Below are 22,080 nucleotides of genomic sequence, written 5' to 3' on the forward strand. Positions count from 1 at the left end.
ACTAATAGCTAAATTCCTGCCAAGTCTCCATGAAGGTGTTCCTAGATTGATCATGGGACTCTACTTTGTTTCATTGTTCAGTTTAAGTGTATCTGTCTTCATGTCCACTCAAACCACCTTCAGGAAGGGTGGTTTCCAGAATGCAGGTTATTTACCTTTACCCGGTGTCCTTACAATGCCACAAAGACAAGGATGTGTGTGTGTGTGTGTGTGTGTGTGTGTGTGTGTGTGTGTGTGTGTGTGTGTGTGTGTGTGTGTGTGTGTGTGTGTTTTAGGCTGAAGGAAATATTTGGGGGATTGAGTGATTTACACACATTTTTGACACCGGACACTATGTACATTACAATACATAGCCTATATGTTCTGTGAACAAGGAGGTTGTGCGGCAGGAGGAGACTTTATTATAGAAGTGGTACACCACTGGGGAGAAAGAGACACATATCTGCTGCTGAGTCAGCTGTGAATGATGGAGGGTTAGAGAGACACAGAAGAGAGACGGAGTGAGAGCTGCTGTTTGTGAGTGCTCTTGCAGGATCACACTGGCCTTGAGGGATGATGAAGAGCAGGGAGGAGGAGGAGGAGGAGACCAGCATTTACCCTAAACACAATCGCTGAAAGCTCCGCAGCAACTCCAGCCTCCAGCGGGACTACAGGCACTGCCGGGGTTACAGAGGGAACAGCGCCCCCCCCCACCCACCCAGTGACGGACGGAGTGCACATCAGGAGTCACCATGACAGAACCGATGTCTAAAAAACAGGGATTTAAAAAGTGTCGGAGTGCTACTTTCAGCATTGATGGCTTCAGCTTCACCATCGGTAAGACACTCTTTGTTTCAGTGTGTATGATGAGTGTGTGATGAGTGTGTGAGAGACGGGGGGGGGGGGGGGGGGGGTTTGCTTGGTGCTGTTTTGCTTGGTGCTGTGGCTGAACAGATGGTGTTCTTTACTTAAGGTTTATTATATTTGAATTGTAGCTGCTCCTCCGTCTGTATGTAGCGTGTGCTTCAAGAGAAACAAACAAAAAGAAAATATGTTTCTGTACTGACAGCTTTAAAGCAACAGTTAGTAACTTTTATGAAAACAAAGTGTCGTTATATCCTGGCAGTAGTACAAGAGACAGATAATCTACGTAAAACCTCTTTTAGTGCTCCTAATGGCATTTACAAGTTTCCACCACGCCCAAAGGAAAACCACCAATCTACCTGGCTTGACTGTTTTCTACATGGCGTAACATGGTCACACGTTTTCTCATTTTACAGCTAATCAGTAATTGAAATATGTGTCTGAAATAGGAAGTACAGTATTTTGATCAGCGTTGCCTAGTTGGACAGTTTGATCAGAGTTCGTGAGGTCAGAGGGTTGGCAGTTCGATCCCCGGCTCCTGCTCCGCTAGTCTCATGTCAATGTTGTCCTTTGGTTGTCTTCGTTTGGGCGCGGTGAAATCTTGCCAATGCTATTATGAGAACTAAGACGAGGCTGAGGATCCTGATTATCTGTCTCTTGTACTTCTGTCAGGATGTAGTGAGTTTTCATAAAAAAACAAAAAAAACAACTGCAGCTGACACACCGTCATTATTATCTTTACTTCATCGAGGCTTTATTTTTTCAATGTTTTTTATTTATTACCTTGTGATCTTACTTTTTATGTTCAATATTCAGAGTTGCATTTTAAGCATGAATTGTACATTTTGTATTAAGCAGTTTGAGTGGTTGAGAAGTCTGTGTTTGGCTCTTTCCTGTTTCGACATGCTCAAAGCCGCTCCATAAAGAGATGGTTTCCGAGTTTGTTGAATTTATAATAGACTTATATTTGTATAGCATTAGACCTTTCAACTCATTCACATTCACACCCATTCGTACGCCGATGGCACAGCCGCAGGAGCAATTGCCCCAGGACATATCGGCATGGATGGATCTTCGAACCGCCGTTTTCGGATTTGGTAGACGAACCGCTCTTTCTCTGAGCAACATAGAGGACTGAACTACAAAGCAGGCCCTCATACCAGCCTACCTACCAAGGGCAACTCTGAAGATGGCTGGAAGTCTGGGCAACAGTAAGAACTGTCTGATAGCGTCTATAGGTTTTAACAGGTCTGTGGGTAAAAATACATCTCAAATTAATGAAAAAGCAACCTGACAAGTGCAACAGAACTTTTGATGCCATCCAGGTTTGCCTTCACTGACAAGCCCATCAAAACCAGAGCTGCTCTTTTGCCATTTTACACTGTGTCTGTGTTTACTGACTGCTGTTTCTATGGGAGCCAGAAGAGATTGGGAAGTGACTGTGACATCATTTTTGACTGGTGTGTTGTCAGTTGTTAGGGTGCGAAGCTCAGGGAGTCATTATCACTAATGAAGTGGCTGTTCTTGATTTCCTCCTTCGCTGCCTGATTACAGCTGTACTCCCCTCCCCCATCACTTTCACACACACACACACACACACACACACACACACACACACACACACACACACACACACACATCATTTTTCCTCGTTCTAGGTGGGGGAAGGTCAGGTGTCCTCCTGGGTCATACATTATTCTTTATTTTTCCTGGTAAAGAACACAGTAACTTATTTTCTTGAACGTATTCATTCTTTTGTTCTTTCTTTTCATTCTGTAGTTGATTCATCTTAATCTGTTGGCCATATGGTATCCTTTGTGCTAAGTATCACAGAAGCAAGGATACTGACATAACCGGGTGAACAATACATTCAAAATATAGTTTGTGATTAAACCTCTGCACAGGTTGATGTTGGGTAGAGCTATCCTGGAAATGAACATGAGGTCACTAAACTGAATGTACTAATGAGAATTATAAAAGGTGAAGGTTACCCCGTGGTAACACACGCACCAGGTCTAGTCCTGAGAAGATGTCTGATGCTGAACCATGGCTGTTGAGGCCTTGAAACATTACAAATGAGAATGTAAAGTGAAAGAAATTCTAATTCTTCTCTTTTCAGTTGCCAATGAGGCGGGGCAGAGCAACCGCCATCCACTGGCTCGCTTGGCACGTGAGTTTACCAAAGTTCACCCTTTCTCCATTTCAAGCTGTTATTGTGATGTGTGTAATAGAGACGAATAAGATGTGATGGTGTGGTTGAAGCAAGGGCGTAGGTTTCGTCTACACATGAGGGGCCATTGTATTTCGAATCAGGCATGAATCTGTCCTTTCCAAAGCTACGTAAAAGCCAGGGGACACTGAGCCAGTGGTCAGAGGAAAGATGCTGAAGTCCAAACAGTCAAATAACTGTAGACAAGTTGGCCTATGGACTGTCAGAAAATGTTACCTATTATTACCTATTATGACTTCATTCTTGAAATATTACAACTTGCTTCTCAGTTCATTCTCTGACTCTCAGATTTGTATTTTCTTTCCAACATTGGCCCTAGTCCTCCGTCGTAGTGGACAGATCGTATTCTCTGACTTGTGGCTGTGTGTGTCTATGTGTATTGAAGCGCTTCCTCTTCTCTCCGTTTCATGGCTGATCGTAACCACTGCTTTCGTGGTTGATTGAATGGAAGCATTGATGTTGTACACACATGGAAATGCAAGCAAAGTGTTCTTATGAAAATTGTTCAGGCTCACGGTCCCAGAATGCACTATGCACCGCCGTAACAGCTGCCGTTGGCATCGGTGAACACAAAGGAATTCTGATTGACCCGCGGAGCACCGAAGAGATCCTGGCCGATGAGATGCCGATTCCTGATGCCCCCGATGCCATGGAGAAGACTGCTATCAGGTCACCCTCGCACACAAACACACACACACACACACACACACACACACACACACACACACACACACACACACACACACACACACACACACACACACACACACAAACACAAAGTGACAGACATAAACTGGCCTTTGGTTTTCATTGTTATTTTTGATATGTGCTATGTAAATGTATCTTTCACATGCCCTATGAAGTTGTGACGAAGTGAAATGTGAAAGAGGAGCTTCGCTTGGTGCTGTTGCTGAAAAGATGGTGTTCTTTATTTAAGGTTTGGTATATTTGAAACAGGAGGACTCCCAATCTACATTTGGGTGAATATTTTGCAACCAAATAAAATTGTTTGCAGGATACTCAACCTTGACATGATTATAATGCATGTTGGTTTATGGCGTTCGGCCGGTTACACTTGTCTTCCTAATTCTTCACGGTAGATTTTGTTTGTACGCCCTCTGGCATCTAGAATAAGGCAACAAACAGCGTGTTGAGCATAAATGCCTTGGTGCGTGCTCGTAGCTCACCATCTGCGAAGGCTGGTGGTTCGATGCCACACAAGAGTATAAACAAACTTTACACCTCCTGGGTAGTAACAACAGAGCTACAGCCATGCTAGCTGCTCTGTGGAGCACAGCAGTGCTTTGAGCTGAATGCTAATCTCAGAATGCTCACAATGACAATGCTAACATGTGGGTTGTTTACCATGTTCAATTTACATTTTAACAATGTTATAGAACTTACTATTCCATTTGCAGGTGACATAGTCAAAGTCATTGGAACTCATCCTCTGGAGACAAATGGATGTCTGAACCAACTTTCATGGCTTTCTATCCAATTGTTGAGAATTTTCAGTTGGGTGCAAAATGGTGTACAGGGCGGGGTAGAGTAGTCGTCCTACAACCACAAGGTTGGGCGGTTCGATCCCTTGCTCCTACAGTTTGCATGTCGAAGTGTCCTTGAGCAAGACATTGAACCCCAAGTTGCTTCCCGGGCGCTTCACAGCAGCCCACTGATCCTAAAAACGCTTAGGATGGGTAACATGCAGAGGTCAAATTGCATGTATGTAATGTAAAAATGACAATTGTAATAAAGATTAAAGTTTAAGTGAACAGACCGCCTGACATTACCGTTCCTAGAGCCTTGACGCTAGCAAAGCTAAAAATGTTAGCAACAAAGTTGTCTCATTTATATAATCTGTATTCTCTGTTAAATGCACACCAAAGTTTTGAGTATAAAAAAAAAAAGAATACATTGTCATGACCCTCACCTACACACAATTTCCCCCCTTGAAATTCAAATGTTGATGTGAGTCTGATACCACACAAGAAAACAGTCTTTAAGCTGAATGTATACTTCATTCACGGGCTTGGATCAGTCCTATTGCAGATACTTGAGAGTGTAGGTTTTGATTTATAGTTCAGCATCAGATTTCAACCATCACCACAATACTAGACAGATGTATTGTACATAATAAGACCGTATTATATGTTTTACATTCTTTTGAGAATGGAAGGGGAGGAGAATGTGGCTAAAGACCGACTTCTACCCACAGTCTGTTTTCAGTGAGTCAGACTACATCCGGCAAGGAATGTAGTTCTCAAAGAGTTCTGTATTTTTCTTTGTGATGAAATTAACTGTGACACTGCTGCTTTGACATTAACATTGCCAACGGTACTGTCTGCACTGACATTTGAGGAATTAGTTCCATGTTAAAGGACAGATGTAATGGTTAACAACCGTGGCTCCTATAGCATCTATCTCATTCTTTGAAATAAAGACAGGACAGTGTTTTCAGCAGTATATGTAATGGTCAAACAGATTATAATGAGAGGTATTGTAAAATGAGGCATTAAGATCTTTACACTATGGATGAAAGGTCATAGGTTAAAGACATCATGTCAATGTAAGGGACGGGGGTGTTATATTTCTCTCTCCATCTGAAATCAAGCATTTGGGATTGGGATGAAGTGATGATGCTGATACTGGTGTGATGCTGTGTGTTGCAGGTTGCGCTGTCTTGTAAAGCAGCTGGAGAGGGGTGAGGCTTCTGTGGTGGACCTGAAGAAAAACCTGGAGCACGCCGCCTCAGTCTTAGAATCACTATACATAGAGGAAACCACCAGGCAAGGAGATTTCAGCTCAGTTCTGCTTTTATCAAATAATCCTTAAACATGTACTGTGCTATACAAAAAGTTCATTTTTTGTTTGACAAAGAAGGGATTTTAAAATGCTGTTCTTGAATGCTGCTTAGGCCTGTCATGATTAGTTATTACATAGACTTTTGAGGAGTGGTTGAAGAATTATACGTACTTAAAGTATCCAAAGTGTAGTATTGTATTTATTCACTCTTATAATATTGGATTAATAATGCTGATGAATAATCACAAGCCATTTTTTATTACAATTTTATATACCATTGTGAATTTTCTAATCCGTAATGAATTATCTATCATAGGCCACTGTTCTATGGAAAATCTTCAAATTGTAGCTGTTGACGAAAGAATAAATAATGTCCTTCAATTGTAGTAGAGTAAAAGCACAATGATGATGGTAATACTATTGGGAATAGCATTTGTCAGTTGCAGTTTAAAACACACAAAACTGAAAGTTGGCCCCTCCTCCCGGGTTCACTTACACCTGAAGCCTGGTAAAAGCCCAAGACAGCTCGGTGTTTTGCCTTGCTACATTTGTTTGTAATGCGTTTTGGCTGCAAGCTGCAGCTTTACTACTTCAATGACATTTCTCAGCAGTGTGGCGGCAGCGTCACCGTTTTCTGAATCAAAAAGCTTTTCAGTTGATTAACTCTTTTATTGACCAAGTATTGAGACACCGTCCACACAAGCTACATTTTCTAACATGACGATAACAGGGAAAAATAAAAGCGTTGCGCTGACTTTACCCTTACCAACTGATTTGCCTGCCTTGATCTCCAGCAGTGACTCCGCGACACCGCCTGGTTCCCCAGGACGCCCGGAACCACACTCGCACCCCCGCACTTTCCATAAAATCCAGGACTGGTCGCTGGAGGTGCGAAAGACGACCCTGGTCATAGGAGACTCAAACCTTTCCCGCATCCCACCATTCACACACCCACACATTCAAATAGACAGTTACCCCGGTGCAAACTTCCATCACATACACTCACTATTAAGGAAAGTCACCCCTCACCCACAACAAGTCATACTCTCTGTTGGTCTTAATAACTGCCTATCAGAACACACACTCACCACCATTTTTAAACAGTTACAACAGCTCTGGAAAACCGCTCACCTCACCTTCCCCAACACCACCATCTACATCCCCATTCTTAATTTCTCCCCCTCTTAAGACCCCGCAAGAAAGCCCTCCTGAACTACCTCAACACCACCATCTCCACCAAATACAATTTTATACCCGAAATGAACCCCCTTCTTTTCCAGGTCAACACTAAGGACAACATACATTGGACACCCCAGACGGCGGAGATGTTGTTCAGGTACTGGAAACTACTAACGGGGGAGGAATGTAACCATACATCTCCCCCTCCATCAAACATCACCAACCTCAGCTCTGCTCTCTCCCTCATTCCCGCACAGCTGGAGATACTGGAAAAAGGACTCACTTTCATCGCCACACCCAAACCCCCCCACCCGACCGGAGCTCAGAGGGGACCGCCTCATGTTTCACAGGAGGCTGAAGCTGTTGGACCACTTCTGGGGAGCACCGAGGCGAGAGCCTGTCCCGTTCACTGGACCGTCCTCCTGGGAACCATACTCAAACACCCTCTCACCCCAGATCACTCAACTCATTCAGAAAAATTTAGAAGCACCGACACGATGGCGCCCCCTTGCGCACACGCAGCCTAACATTAGCCAGCAACACAAACACATTCTTAAAACATCGGGTAACAACAAACACAGTCATTCAACCAGCCGACAAAGGGGGCCAGATAGTTTTACAGGACAGACAGAACTACATATTAGAAGCAGACAGACAGTTAAACAACAACACATATTATGCACCACTCACTACAACTAGAAACACAACAACTTATTAGAGACATCACACATAGCCTACATAACAATCAATACATCAACGCAAAACAGAAACAACATCTGGACGGTCCAGATGAGCCCAGGCCTCGCCTCTTCTACCTGATCCCCAAAATACACAAGCCTCCTGTGACCTGGACGGTCCCCTCTGTTGTTCCGGTCGGCCGTCCGATAGTCAGCGATTGCGGTTCCGAGTCCTACAACAACACTGAATACATTGACCATTTTATTAATCCGCTTTCCCAACTTCACCCCAGTTACCTCCAGGACACCTATCACTTCATCAATGAAATTAAAAACCTCCAGGTACCCGGTCATACCTTTCTTTTCACCATTGACATAGACTCACTGTATACAAACATAGAAACTCCACTCGGCCTCATTGCCATTCAAGACATTTTTAATAAACACCCCAACCCAGCCAGACCAGATAATGAAATAATCCAACTCCTCAACATCACCTTGACTCAGAACGACTTCACATTTAACAATAAAAACCATCTCCAGCTGTGCGGGTGTGCAATGGGCCGGAAATACTCTCCAGTGTATGCCAACATCTACCTGGCCCATTGGGAGAGAACAGCATTCCATAAACTACAGTACAAACCCCTCCTCTACTACCTGGACAACATCTTCGGCCTCTGGGATCACACTGAACAGCACTTTCACACATTTTTGGACACTTTAAATACACAGCACCCCAAGATCAAACTCAAACATAACCTTCAACATCTCTCGGTCAAGTTCCTGGACACCAGGGTCTTCTTCCAAGAATCTAGCGACCAGAACAAAACCCTGGCCACCAAAGTCCATTTCAAAGACACCGACCACCACACACTCCTTCACAAATCCAGTTACCACCCCAAGCATACGTACAGAGGTCTTATCAAGTCTCAGCTGATCCGGTTCCACAGGATCTGCACCCTCCCGGTGCAGATCCCGTGTCATGTGGAGGAGGCGACCAGCACCCTTTTTGGCGCATTGAGGCTCAGGGGTTACTCGAAGCGCTTCCTCAGAACAATCAAGGCGGAGGTCGCTGACACCTTCAGAGGCGGCAGCGGCACCCCACAACCAACCACCCAGTCCCTCGTCCCCCTAGTTTTAACATTTTCAAACCACACACACACAATTTTTTAAAAACTATTAAAAACAACTTTCAGGGGACGAGGGAGCACTGTGCCGCCCTGGAGGATAGCCGCGTGATCTCCGCCTTCCGTAGAAGTAAAAACCTGAAGGACATCCTGGTCCACACAGACCTCAACAAGAGGGAGACTGGGAGGGAGGCGCTTCGAGGTTCGGAGATCGGTTTTATGTGTCTCCCCCACGTTTTTAACCCCCAGAGCAGACTCGGTTTTAACGTGGGGCAGGCTCTGCCACCCACAGCCTCCAATGTGGTTTACGCTGTGAGGTGCAGGGCCTGCCTCAAACTATACGTGGGAGAGACGAGGAACGAACTGCACTTGATAATCAAGCAGAATTTTTATAAGATCAACAGCGGGAATGGCACGAGTGTCCTATATGTACATTTTAAAATCCATGGCTCACACGGTCTCCAGAGTGTGGGCCTGGAGAGCAGCAAGCGGTGGAGCACGGCACAGCGGAGAGGAAATGGATCCACAGACTGGGAACCATAGACCCTCGCGGGCTAAATGAGAAATACTAACCCAGTCTGTGGTTCTTTTAATTCCCCCCCACCTTTTTTACTCTCTGCCTCCATGTATCACCCCTTCAGGTTTGATTCCCTCCCCCTTTTATATCTGGGAGCCTCATCTACCATACTTTTAACCCACCCCCCCTCCACACCTCCACCACGGGTTCCCCTTTTATACGTGTTATTTATATTTTCCTTCGCGTGTGTTTTTAATATATTATGCATGCTTTTTATCCACTTTTGTAAACTTTTCTAATTGTTTTGTCTATTTGTTTATTATATATCTGTTATTTACATTCATCTTTAACTTATTTATCTATTTAATTCTTCCCATGGTGGAGACACACCTCCCTGATGCTGCCCTCTTTTCCTCTTTCCCCGCTGGCAGACGAGGCCCCCTGTTGGACGCTTTTTTAGGACTTTATATTCCTTTATTTCTATTTTGTTGTGTTTTAGGTTGTTTTAACCACTTTTTATTACAGCTCTTAGTTTCGCTTTTTATTTCTTAAATGGTTTTAAACTGTTATTTTATCAAAAACACATTTTTTATATTTTATTCTTTTATTCTTTTTTCTCATTTATTTTAGGGGTCGTTTAGCAAAGCTTTTTTTAAAGGGCAGCCCCCTTGTGCCAGTGCCCCTCGTGGCCGCCCCTAAACAAATCTAACCCTGATTTACAGATTATATTAATCTGTTATGCACTGTAGTACACTGTACATAAGTGGAAGGCAGGTGGATATTGATATAGTAGTAATGTGCATGATTGTCCATGGAGACACAGAAATGTATATTTATATTATTAATTATACTATAAAATGATTATATTAAGCCTATGTGTATATTTATATTATAATATATTTTTCATATTAATGGCACTGACGTGACTTCAATGTAAAAAACAGCTTTAATTACTTACCATGTTGCTGTACCTTAGCTTGCTACATATCTCTGGGGATAGTTTCAGTGTAGTGAAGCTTCATTTAAAGTAATGAGTAGCTGGTAGCTTAGCTCAGTACGGTTTCCAAGTAGCTAACCCAACATTTTTTACTTATTACTGATATCCATCTACTTTGCTGATGAAGTTAAATCATCAATCCACAACTGTGGAGATAAAGTGTGATGAATCCACAGTGCTAAGTAAAATGAGCATTTTTTTCATGACCTTTAGTTTTTTGTGAATGTGTCTCTCCCTGCAGGCGGCTGGTGGATCCAGAGGACGAGCTGAGTGACATCCGGTCAGACTCGGTGCCGTCAGAGGTTCGGGACTGGCTGGCGTCCACTTTTACCCGGCAGAGGGTTCTGATGCTGCGTCATAACGAAGACAAGCCACGCTTCCGCAGCATCGTCCACGCAGTGCAGGCTGGCATCTTTGTGGAGAGGTTTGGCTTGTTTCTTGCACTTGATGCAACGGTCATCTGGGATTTTAGGCCCTTAATAATGATTTAGTCATGATCTTTTATAAACACTGTTTGAAGGTTTTCCCATTTACATACCGTGTACTTATTCAATGTTATAAGTATTTAGGTTAGTATAAAAAGTGCATTTTCTTATATATGATAGGGTTCCATCCACATAGTCTTTTTACGATCAAATTCAGTTTTCCATCAATACCGACATGCAATAACAGAAATCTGACTCCTTACTGGTAACAATAAAAAAAACTGCCTTATCCTCACCAACCAGGAAGAGAAATGGTTGAACAGGGTGTTGTGACAAACATGATCGACTACTCTGAGCGATCGCTTGCAGCTATTGGTCAGTGCCAGCAGTGATACTGGTGAATCCCACACATGGCCGTTCTAGTTATTTACGATGTTTTAGGATGTCCCCCGTCTGTGCGATTAATGTGTACTTTCATATAGAGCTTGAGGGGCGAAACACAGCCTCATAGCAATTTATGAAACAGTCACAAATTTGTGATCTAGTAATTCTTGTAGGACATGAACTTTCCTTTTTTTTCCATTATGTACACAAATCACTAGACGTCAGACTTTGCTTCACACAGGTCCAAGTTCTTTTGGAGTGTTCTTAGTAGCTAACTAATCTCTAGGTTACGGATTTAATGTTCTAACTGGAACAACAAACCACCAGGAAACAAGGTTACAATCACTTTTTGCTGTTTATTTAGCCAGGAAGTTATTTGAAGGCGATTGCTTCTGATTGCCATCTTTCTACACAAAGATCGAAAGAGATCACAACATCTTGTTCAAATCATAACGTCAGCTTTTAAATCATGCCAAATATGTTTCATTTAAAAGTTAAATATGATCTAGAAAATATAATTATTAGCTTAACATGTACCTCATCATAATACAACAAACAAATTAGATACAACATAATCCAGAAATAAACATAATCCCAATAATAAAAATAAACTAAGTTATGCTGACATGACTCACTGCTAATTTTATAACCTATTGCTAATGTAGAAACTGGAGAGAGGAGATAGTGAATTAAACTTGTTTCATGGAACTTTTTTGAGGATTTTATTATTTTATAAATATTATACGTCTCCATTCCAAACCCTTTTTGCACATTTAAAGGATAAGAAATAATTTGTTTGAAGAAAACAGATCAGAAAGAAGTTGTAATTCTGACCATACTGGTCAGTGTAAGCTTGTTTTGTCACTGTGTTGTGGAATGTGTCTATGTGTGTGTTGTATCTCTGTGACAGGATGTACAGACGAACCTCCAACATGGCCGGTCTCAGTTATCCCCAAGATGTCATCACTGTTCTCAAGGTATTAATGTATGTTTGTATGGTCATTTGTGTTCAGTGAAAAGCTTGTAATAGATTCGTTCATGATAGGAAAATTCATTCCTGCATTTTCAAAATGTGTTTTGTACATAGGTATGCCAAGCAAATGCTGAGTTTTAAAGTCAATCCATTATTTAATTGTCAGGTGGAGGGCTGAATGAGGCTCTAGAATGAATGGCTGATATGGAATTGTTTTCATATCTTTATTCAAGAGTGTGTTCTTTCAATTTGAGAGCATGACTCACTGATTTCACTTCAGTTTTTGTGATGGTCTGCCTTTAATCCCTGTCCTCACACTCAAATAGTTCCAGTTTGCGCAGTGATTTCTGCTCAAATGTACGCTTGCACCCAGATATGTTGTTGCTTGCACAGACTTCCTGCGCTCCAGCTTCAGCCCTTCTCCTCACAAGTTAACGCGATAACGCGATAACTTGCCCAGTATTGTCGTTTTATTCCAAAAGTGGTGAAGAAAGCTCTATAATACAGCCTTGGAGGGAGTGAGTGGATGAACCAGGTTAGAGAGTCAACCGTTAACCGTCTCACAGCAACACTCTAATAAAGTGAACGCAATTTAATAGAAACTGTCACCTGATTCATAAATGTTGCATTTCAAAATAAAACCCCTAAAAATTTCTTTGTTGTCTTAAATATTTTTTATTCATGAAGAACCAACAATTAGGAAGCCCACACACTCACACACATCCATATAATTTTGCAGGTGCAGGATAACAATAATCTCCGAGGAAGAACAAAAAACTTCCCACACACTGCCATCATGTTCCCAGTTGTTAAATTCTATATTGGTATGAAAACATTGAGACTAAATTGTAAGGGGTATTTTTTACTTTTTCTTGTCTATGATAACTTAAAAAACAAAAAGGAACCATAGCAATTAACCGATGAATGCATATATAGACATTCATGTGCTAATGAAACTTGTTTCTGTGTGTCTGTTCTAGCATGTGGACCTGTGGTCCTTCGATGTGTTTGCACTGAACGATGCTAGTGGAGACCACGCTCTGAAATTTGTCTTCTATGAGCTATTCACCAGATATGACTTGATCAATCGTTTCAAGGTATGCCAACAAACTTCCATTGCCTCTATCAGTTCCTTCAGAAATGTGATTGTGTGTGCACCAACCCTTCCTCCCAACACGTCCAACAGTCAGTGCTCCTTGGGGTCTGACACTGATGCTCTTTTAGCTTGTGTATGTACTAGTGGCATTAGAGGCAGAGCAACTGGTCAAGTGTGTCAAGTGTGAGATAGTCCACACAGGACGGCGGGGGGAGGGGGTGTCAAACACACAGGACTTTCTTCCAGGAAACCACTGTGAAACAAAAATTTATTGTTGATATTTTAGTTGGTCAATGTTTTCCAAACCCAACTACGTTCCTGTGAAGACGGAAGTTTATTTTGAAAAGACACTATGTACGTAATGTGCGTATATTGACGCGTCGTCAGTGACACCAAAATTGAGGGTTGATGGGAACGTAGAGCATCATAGTCTGTCCAAGCTTCATTGTTGGACCAACTGAGCTGAGAATGTGTTGGTGTGATCATATGTGTATTATTTAATTTCCAGACATTTGCTAATACCTGATTCAAATGTATCAAGGGGAAACTGGATGGTAATCATTTGTATTGATACATAAGGTTGCAGAGGAATGGTTTGATCTTTTGCACAATGCAGAATTTGTTAAGTTAATTGCTGATGAACAAGATTGGTGGAACTCAGATGTGGATGTTTTCATAGGGATGGCAGCTTTCCTGTATAGTGCACTCATATATAATTACAATGTCCTAATTATGTGGGACATTTTTTTTAAATGTTGCTATGTACCTTGCCAATATGGAATAAAATCAAAGACCCGTTGGCGATTTAAATTATGACGTGGTGTCATTAGTAAACTGGAAGTTTTGAATTGCAGTTCACCTTCTGTCATCATGGAGGATTATTGAATTTATTCAGGAAGTCCACTCGAGACAGAGAGAAGACAGGGATGCAGATTGAGAGAGAAAGAAATCATCTATTGAGTTCTGTCAAAAATGGATTTTCTATAAAATAACAGCAGCCTGTGATTTGTTTTTGTTTTTCTTCTTTATATTGAAAGATTCAGCTGTTGGGCTGAAACAGCAGCGATTAAATATTCCCTTTCCTCACAGAAGCATCTGAAGTTTTCCTTTTCCTCAACCAAAACAAACAAGTTAAAAAAAAGTAAAAAAGAAAATGTAATTGTAATAACAGCCAACCAATACAAAACTACTGGAAAACTATCCATAATCTACCGTTACAGAACTTTTTCAAATTGTTCAGTTTTAGTTGACATTTGGTCTGAGATATGTTTATGTTAATTGTATGTTCATCATTGACGTCATAGTTAGTGTTGGAGCCGAATGCATTACACTGAGAGGTCTTTCTAATATTTTAAGTGGATCAGTTTGCTAAACCATGTCCAGCTAATGCTAGATTTAACTGCGTTCCAGTTACATGCACTTCTGGTTATATGCAATGCTAAATAGGTGGAGTACTTTTTTACAAGTCTCACTTTAAGAACTCAGGAAAGGTCAAATATTTTTGAAGTAATAAAATAAAATTGAAAGACCTGTTGTTGTATTGCACCTTTCGTGAGCTTGTGAAGACGAGTCTGAATTGGAAATTCAAGTTTGCAAATGAATACATAGTTTTGGCCTACAAAATTAAGAATAACCTGGAGATGTATATATGGTTAACTCACATTAATACTGCAGTATTTGTCAGGGTACCTCATTGTTCCTTTTTCCTCTATTGCAGGTCCCTATTTCTGCCCTCATATCTTTCGTGGACTCGTTGGAGGTGGGCTACAGCAAACACAAGAATCCCTATCACAACCTGATGCATGCTGCTGACGTCACACAGACCATCCATTACCTGCTCCTCAAGACTGGCATGATGGTAAGTCTTGGGTTGGGTTAAAGCAAAATGCAATGCACTTCAGAAGTGAATGCAGATATTCAGTGAATCTCACAGGTCGATCAGCACATAGAGCTTTTCAGAACTTAAAACCCAATCGGGTTGGTATAAATGATACTTGATTGATGATAGGTCAAGTTGGAGCCAATAACAATGATGTAATAGCGATGTCTCTAGAGTTGTCTCAGCTTGGACTATAAATGGATGAAAGGCTGCATGACAAACTGGAGGTTTAAGGGACTTTGGTTTGTTGTGACTTTTATTGGGGACAATGTGGGGTTGTTACAGCAAAGAAAGAACAACAGAAAGAAAGACTGTTCAGTGAAGCAGTGCAGTAAAGCAAGACACAACCATGGATTTAAATCATTGTTCAAACCTAAATGAGACTCTGCTAACCAAGACCACATTAAAGTAACATGGGCCCCCGGGTGACTTTTTAAAGCCCCTCCCCCAAGCACAATCGCAACTCAACTATTGCCTTGTCTAACCTGCCACACATCAGCCACGCCTAATTTGCATAAAACAATGCATCAACAATCACTCATGACTGCAGTTTAGTGTTATGGCTATGGCAGCACCAAATACAAGTCATATAATCATCATAAAACCATACAATACAGACATTGCGTTACCAAAAGGTGCCATTGTAGTTTATATATTTATAAACGCCAACTAGTATGAATTAAAGCGGAATATTTTGTCGGATAAAAACATTTAGTGAATTTATTGAAATATTACATCTATCTATATCTAAATTTTGACTTTTGGAATACGGACTGAGACAATTACTGAGACGAAGACACATCGCTCGCTGTGAGAGAGAGGGAAATTGGAAGGTTTGGTCTATTGAAATAGTTCCCTAAACTATTTGCTACAGCCAAAGAAAGAGAGTGTTAAAAGAGGTCTTCCTACTCTTTACGAGCGTCAGTTGCCTCTCACCCTTCACTCCGTCAGTCAGAAGAAACAGATCTCAGTCAGATATTGCCCCACAAAGCCCGGTAGCACAGAGCCCTCTGTGTCGTTTCTGTTCAGGCTGGAGTACAGCACAACGTTAAGCAAGCGTCTGTTTTTTCTTCTTCTTCCTGTGAATTTGATCTTTATCTTTTTCTCACATTCCTCTCTGTTTGTTTGTCTGTCTGTCTCTCTCGCTCCCTCAGCACTGGCTAACTGAGTTGGAGATCTTTGCCATCATTTTTGCAGCTGCCATCCATGACTATGAACATACAGGGACCACCAATAACTTCCATATTCAGACCAGGTAATTCCCACTCAGCATCATTTTGTAGCATTTCAATCACTGCAGTCGCTGAGGACAGTTTACAATACGTTTCTATGATTAGAATATGAAGAGACATAAAGGGTAAATAATAAGAAAAAGCTGCTAATTATTCTATTGTTAATTCTTTACATTTTAAAATAATTAGCTTTGCCTCATACATTGATATTGTGATGATGATGATGATGATGATGATGATTTCCATTTTAATCCAAAACATTTGGTAAGTAGCTGTGTGGGATTTGCAGGTCAGACACAGCCATGTTGTACAATGACAGAGCTGTTCTGGAGAACTACCACGTCAGTGCTGCATATCGCCTTCTACAGCACGATGATGAAATGAACATCCTTTCTAATCTCTCCAAAGATGACTGGAGGTAAGAGGAGGCAGCTGAGCTTAGCATGGCATTGTTTTCACAGCTATATAATAATTCCTGCTCTTTGATCAGCATGAGAAATGTTGGTAACACATATAAAATACTTAATGCTTCCCACTGGTACTTAAATGGAGCAGCAGCTGAAGAAACCCAGACTATGGGAAACAAGGAGTAACAAATTGTAATTTTAGAGAAAAAGAGAATTAAATGATTCATTTTAAAAAGGGAACATGAACGTTTGTGGCAATACATCCAATAGTTTTTGCTATATGTTACTGTCATTCACTCTTTCAGAGAACTGCGGGCATTGGTAGTGGAGATGGTGTTGGCCACAGACATGTCCTGCCACTTCCAGCAGATCAAAGGCATGAAAAGCATCCTGCAGCAACCTGAGGCGTGAGTAGTGGATTCACTCAAGTTATGAACCGGCCTCAGGTCCTTCACAATGCTGACACTATCAAATCATGACGCAAAGTTGGGATACCACCATTATAATAATTTCAGATATCACTTGAGTGAAAATGTGTTGTGTTGTAACTTGTGGATTTCTTTGTCGTGGTGTTGTTTTAGCTGAATACAAGCTGATTTAACTTGCACTGACTTTGTCCACTAGCTGAGTGAACGTTGTACTTTGTACTATTTGTTTACATATAATCTATTATTAATACCACTAATAATTACTATATCAGTGCTTTAATCTCTACTTGTAATTTTGGGATGAGAGTGGCTTTAGCAGGAGGCCTGAAGGGACGGTTGTCTGTGTTACAAGTTGCAAGGTTATTTATTGTCATTGTACAACAGGGTTGTGAAACAAAAAGTCGTTTGTAGTCCCATTTTGCTATATGAGAAAAAAAACAAAAAAAACAAAAAAAACATACACAAGCTATATTATATGTGAAGGGTGGATGTGAGGGTTTTACAGATCCAGTCTTAAACCACCCCAAACATTCACAGCCTCATCGGTGCCTAATCATTTGAAACATTTTTGATATTTACGGCACCAAGGTGAACAGGTTGTGACTGGGAGGGTATTGACTTGTAATATCCTTTTTCACTCTTTACAGGTACATCTTCTCACCAATTTTACTGATGCTCAGTAGATGGGTGTCAAGATCTTGGTTTTGATTTAGTTCGTTTCCTGTTTTATTTTGAAATTCCCTGCCTCTTCGGTCCTGTTTATCATTCCTCTGCTCCCCATGTCTCTAAGCACTTGGGTAAATCCAGTGTACCTTTTTGCCCCAACCATAACAGTAGCTTCTCCCATGTGCAGTTGGGATAAAGTTCTAACAAAACATTTAACGTAAGTTATATAAAGTTAGAGGCTTTGCACAGATTGTTTGACTTGCCAATTTTACATCAATGCTCATGTTGTAGTTGCCATTTGCGAAACAACAGCTGAACCATGAAAAATATATAACAAAAAACATATACATTGATGTTATTGGATCTTGCTAACAGGTCGCAGTGGTCCATGCTTTACCTGTGCCTACAGGATTTGCTGGTTTCACTGGTAAAGCTGTCCTGTGGTGGCAGAGAGGGAGGGGGGACTTTTGATTTATCCAGTTAATTCAAGCAGTAGTTGCAGTGCGCACCAGCGACCACCAGGTGGCACACGTGAGCAGTCCAGACTGCACCAGTACAGCGAGTGAACACAGTGATGTGAGCCAGTGAAAGCTGAGCCCTGCATTTCTGCTCCTCATAGAGCACAGTAACCATTTTAATGTAACCTAGACGAACTTAGCGTTGAGTCAACCCCGTTTCCAAAAGTCATCAATTTCAATTAATGTATTCCTTTATAATTCCCATAACAACACTGACTTGAACAGCAAGATTTCCACACACGATCAGAATCACATTACAACGTTTAAAGGAAACAAATATGCCTCAGAGTAGATTTATTCATGATCTTAATTCTCTATGACATTATGTTGCTCATCACATCTACCTGTAGGCTTTACGTGGAGCTGAGTGAACTTTTATCACTGTGTCAGTGTCAAAACAACTGGACTACCGGCGTGAAGTGGTGAAAGGAGCGGCTATAAAATGGTGGATAAACACATTTCATTTCCTATTCTTTACAACAAAACTCCCCATTATTTTGTCATTTAAAAGCTTATGGTATTAGGAAATGTTGGGTTTTCACCAGCAGCAACGTAACACGACTCCTACAGAGCTGTAATTGTCAACAGAATCCCAAAGTTATAGCTATTTAATTATTTTTCATAAATACACTACATGTAATATTTTTCCCATTAGCTTTTTATCTCATTGCACAGCTACTGTCTTCCTCTGTTGCTCTGCTTCCAGCGCAGCCTGTTTTTAAGTAGAGCTTTTATCCAATCAGATTTCACCCCTATGTTGTCTCCAAGTCAAAAAAATCTGCCCGGAGGCCTTCAGAATTACAAGTGAATCCCTTTGCAGTATAAGTAAACGGGGACGACATTGTTGATTGTCATAGTCTTCAATCAATCAGATCTTTAGTTTGACATGTTGGGCGTATTCTTTGACGTGTCAGAGCCTTCTAGCTGGCCTACAGGTACGTCATTAAGGTGCGGCTTGATTGGTCAGTGGGCTAGCGTGACCGTTGTGAAGCTAGCTAACAGAACTTTGTAGTAGTAAGACATTTTTACGTGACATTACATTTTTTAGCGGTTTGGCAGTGACAATCCCAATATCTACTGTCCCTGTCAAACACATTAAAACGTATTCAGGAAGTACAGCTGGAGAGGCTCGACTGTCATCACTGGCGTCCATGAATCGAGAAGGACCTCTTGCTGGAACTGAACCGATGTACTGGACAACCGTGGTATTAAACTCTTTGTAATCAAAGAAGGGAGGATGGACTTTGTCTTTAGTGAACAGCAGCTTTGATAAGTGAACTGCTTTTGTTTTACATCTGCAGTAGTGTTACTACTGTGTTAGTTTTTCTATCATTTTGTTTTTAAACAGTTAGTCCTCTGTAGATCAGACCGCTTGATTTCGGAGACCGCAGCCTTCCGTCCTCAAAGGACACGGCCGACATGGTCATTCGAAGGATGCAGCCGCTGGATTGGGACACAGCTTGTGACTCTCACAGAGCACTGCAGCACCGGACTTTGAATCTCCAGTTCAGAATCTCTGGACTTTGAGCTCAGTCAGTCTTTTCCTTTTCATAGAGGCCTGGAACAATCTTCATACTGAAGTAGGTGCATGAGGGGATTTCGTAGCATGGCTATAAATCTGGACCCAACAGCAACCACAGGACACAGAATCCAGTACAAACTGATTTTATTTCTACTGGACAGATGATAGGAATGGCTGTGTGGAACCCGTGGTCCGACACAGGATTGCAGGCCGGATCGACGGTGTGATTCCCTTGAATCGACACCGGAGGCAGGCAGATTAACAGGTACTCTACACCCGTAGCAGAGAGGAATCATCAACGGGACTTTATGGACTGCGGTAGCAGAATACCGAGGCAGAAGACGGTACGGACTGACAACCCAGGCCTGCAGGACCAGGGTTGATATACTGCCAGGCGGTGATCAGTGGGATCAGGATCCAGTGTGTTCAACTGCAGGTAATAACGAGCCAGGATTGTCTGCAGCTGTGCACCAATCAGTGGTGTGGCCATGGGAGGTGTCTGGAGGCAGGCCGAGAAAACAAACGCCGAGCACATGGCACACAATAACAAACGGGAATGACAGACACATGAGGAGAGGAGATGGGGGGGAAACAGAGGTTAACACACAATGGGTCAGACAGGGATCCTGACACAATATGCTCAAAAAATGAGCCAAGGTCAATGAGCCTGAGTTTGAAAAAATAATAAATCGTATCATTTTTCTTTTGATAAAAAATGAAAACGGGTCCCACAGACCCGAACACCATACAAGGGTTATCATAGTAAACTATGACCTTGTGTAACACAAGCCTGGGACAATTACAACCAAACCAAATTTTCTAACTGTTTTGGCAATTGGATGCTGATCTGTCTTTTGCTTAAATATTGTTTCTTTGTTCATCTACGTTGTCACTGTAGTCAGACAGTCAGAGACACAAAATGGCTTCACAGCAGAAAAACCCTGAGCATTGATTACAACAGATTTAATAATAAAACCTATCTTCATCTGAAATGCTGTCACGCACTGCCAGGCATTAGTCTGGATTGGACTCTGTAGTGGCCATTTGTTGTATAAAACAAAATAAAACAAATAATAATCAAACGCCGCTGATTCACCATGGTTGGTATTTTACGCAGGCAGGAAAGAGTACATTGTCCACGCAGGCTTCCGATTTTCTTATTCATTTGGTAAATCAAACAAAACAAGCAAACAAACAAAAAGAACAAAGAAACTCATGTCTCACGCTGTCTCTCCTGTGCTGTGCTGGTAAAATACTATAGGCCCACCCCGGTGCATGCTGGTCCTATCTACCTACTCCTATATATAGCCAAAGGTGCCCACAGTGTTTACCCAAAGAACTAAATAACTAAATAACCTCTAAACTAAGTATACTTATACAACAAAACATAATATAACTAAACAAATTACTATTAAAGAGAAAAAACTATCTTAATATATCAAACAATCAACCTAATCTAAATAAGCAAATATCTAGCATAATTAAACAATACTACTTATTAATTAAATAACAAAATACTAATATCAAATAAATAGCTCCAACAGACTCTATCAGTTCAAGAAGGACGTCTTCCTCCACTGTTGTGTTTGCCTTATCAGAAATGTGAAGTTCAGCTGCATCATGAAGCCCAAACTTGTTTTTGACTACAAAATGATGAGCATGACAACGGATAAAGATATACAGGTTTTAACTGCACATAATGACTGAATGATCAACCAAATCATCTATAAAACTTATCTAAAATTGTTGTTAACAGCAGTATTATGATGCTGCATTGTAGCCATTACCAACATCACAGTGTACAAAATAAAACAGTAACTTTCATAAGCAAAAGCGCCTTCAGCCCCCTACTAATGTTTATAGCTGCAATGGCAGACAAACTGTTTTCCAGTTGTGGCAACACTTTCATTTTTAGCCAAGCAACCAAGACAATCCAATGCTTCCTGTATTTAGAATGTCAAAATAAAACAAAAGGGAAGCGTACTGACGTCATAAGACGGACAGCACCAAGTACAATAATAAAAACCCATTACGACATTCCTATAAACCATGACCTGCACAGCACAGCAAAAAAACTGCCACTTAAACATTGTGTATTAATTGTAAAGGCAGCTGTACTTTTTTATATTACACAAGCTGTTACTCACCTGCATTGGTGAATTCCAAATAGGTGAAACC

General features: G+C 41.3%; 1 protein-coding gene across 2 annotated transcripts in view; it reads left to right on the plus strand.

Annotated features, from left to right (window-relative positions):
* The first annotated feature begins 731 nt into the window (after window positions 1-731).
* The window catches only part of LOC137871592 (dual specificity calcium/calmodulin-dependent 3',5'-cyclic nucleotide phosphodiesterase 1C-like), a 35,581-nt gene continuing 14,232 nt past the window's right edge, over window positions 732-22,080 (plus strand). For both annotated transcript variants that reach the window (XM_068709462.1, XM_068709463.1), the window contains exons 1-11: window positions 732-816; window positions 2,963-3,013; window positions 3,583-3,742; window positions 5,743-5,859; window positions 10,614-10,796; window positions 12,092-12,158; window positions 13,135-13,251; window positions 14,968-15,108; window positions 16,284-16,384; window positions 16,651-16,779; window positions 17,074-17,175. In XM_068709462.1, coding sequence (XP_068565563.1) covers window positions 732-816; window positions 2,963-3,013; window positions 3,583-3,742; window positions 5,743-5,859; window positions 10,614-10,796; window positions 12,092-12,158; window positions 13,135-13,251; window positions 14,968-15,108; window positions 16,284-16,384; window positions 16,651-16,779; window positions 17,074-17,175 — 1,253 coding nt within the window. The remainder of the gene's footprint in view (window positions 817-2,962; window positions 3,014-3,582; window positions 3,743-5,742; window positions 5,860-10,613; window positions 10,797-12,091; window positions 12,159-13,134; window positions 13,252-14,967; window positions 15,109-16,283; window positions 16,385-16,650; window positions 16,780-17,073; window positions 17,176-22,080) is intronic.

This window comes from Cebidichthys violaceus, unplaced genomic scaffold (assembly GCF_023349555.1).
Source record: "Cebidichthys violaceus isolate CVI_PGR_0920_01 unplaced genomic scaffold, fCebVio1.0.p SCAF_15, whole genome shotgun sequence".
NCBI lineage: Eukaryota > Metazoa > Chordata > Actinopteri > Perciformes > Stichaeidae > Cebidichthys > Cebidichthys violaceus.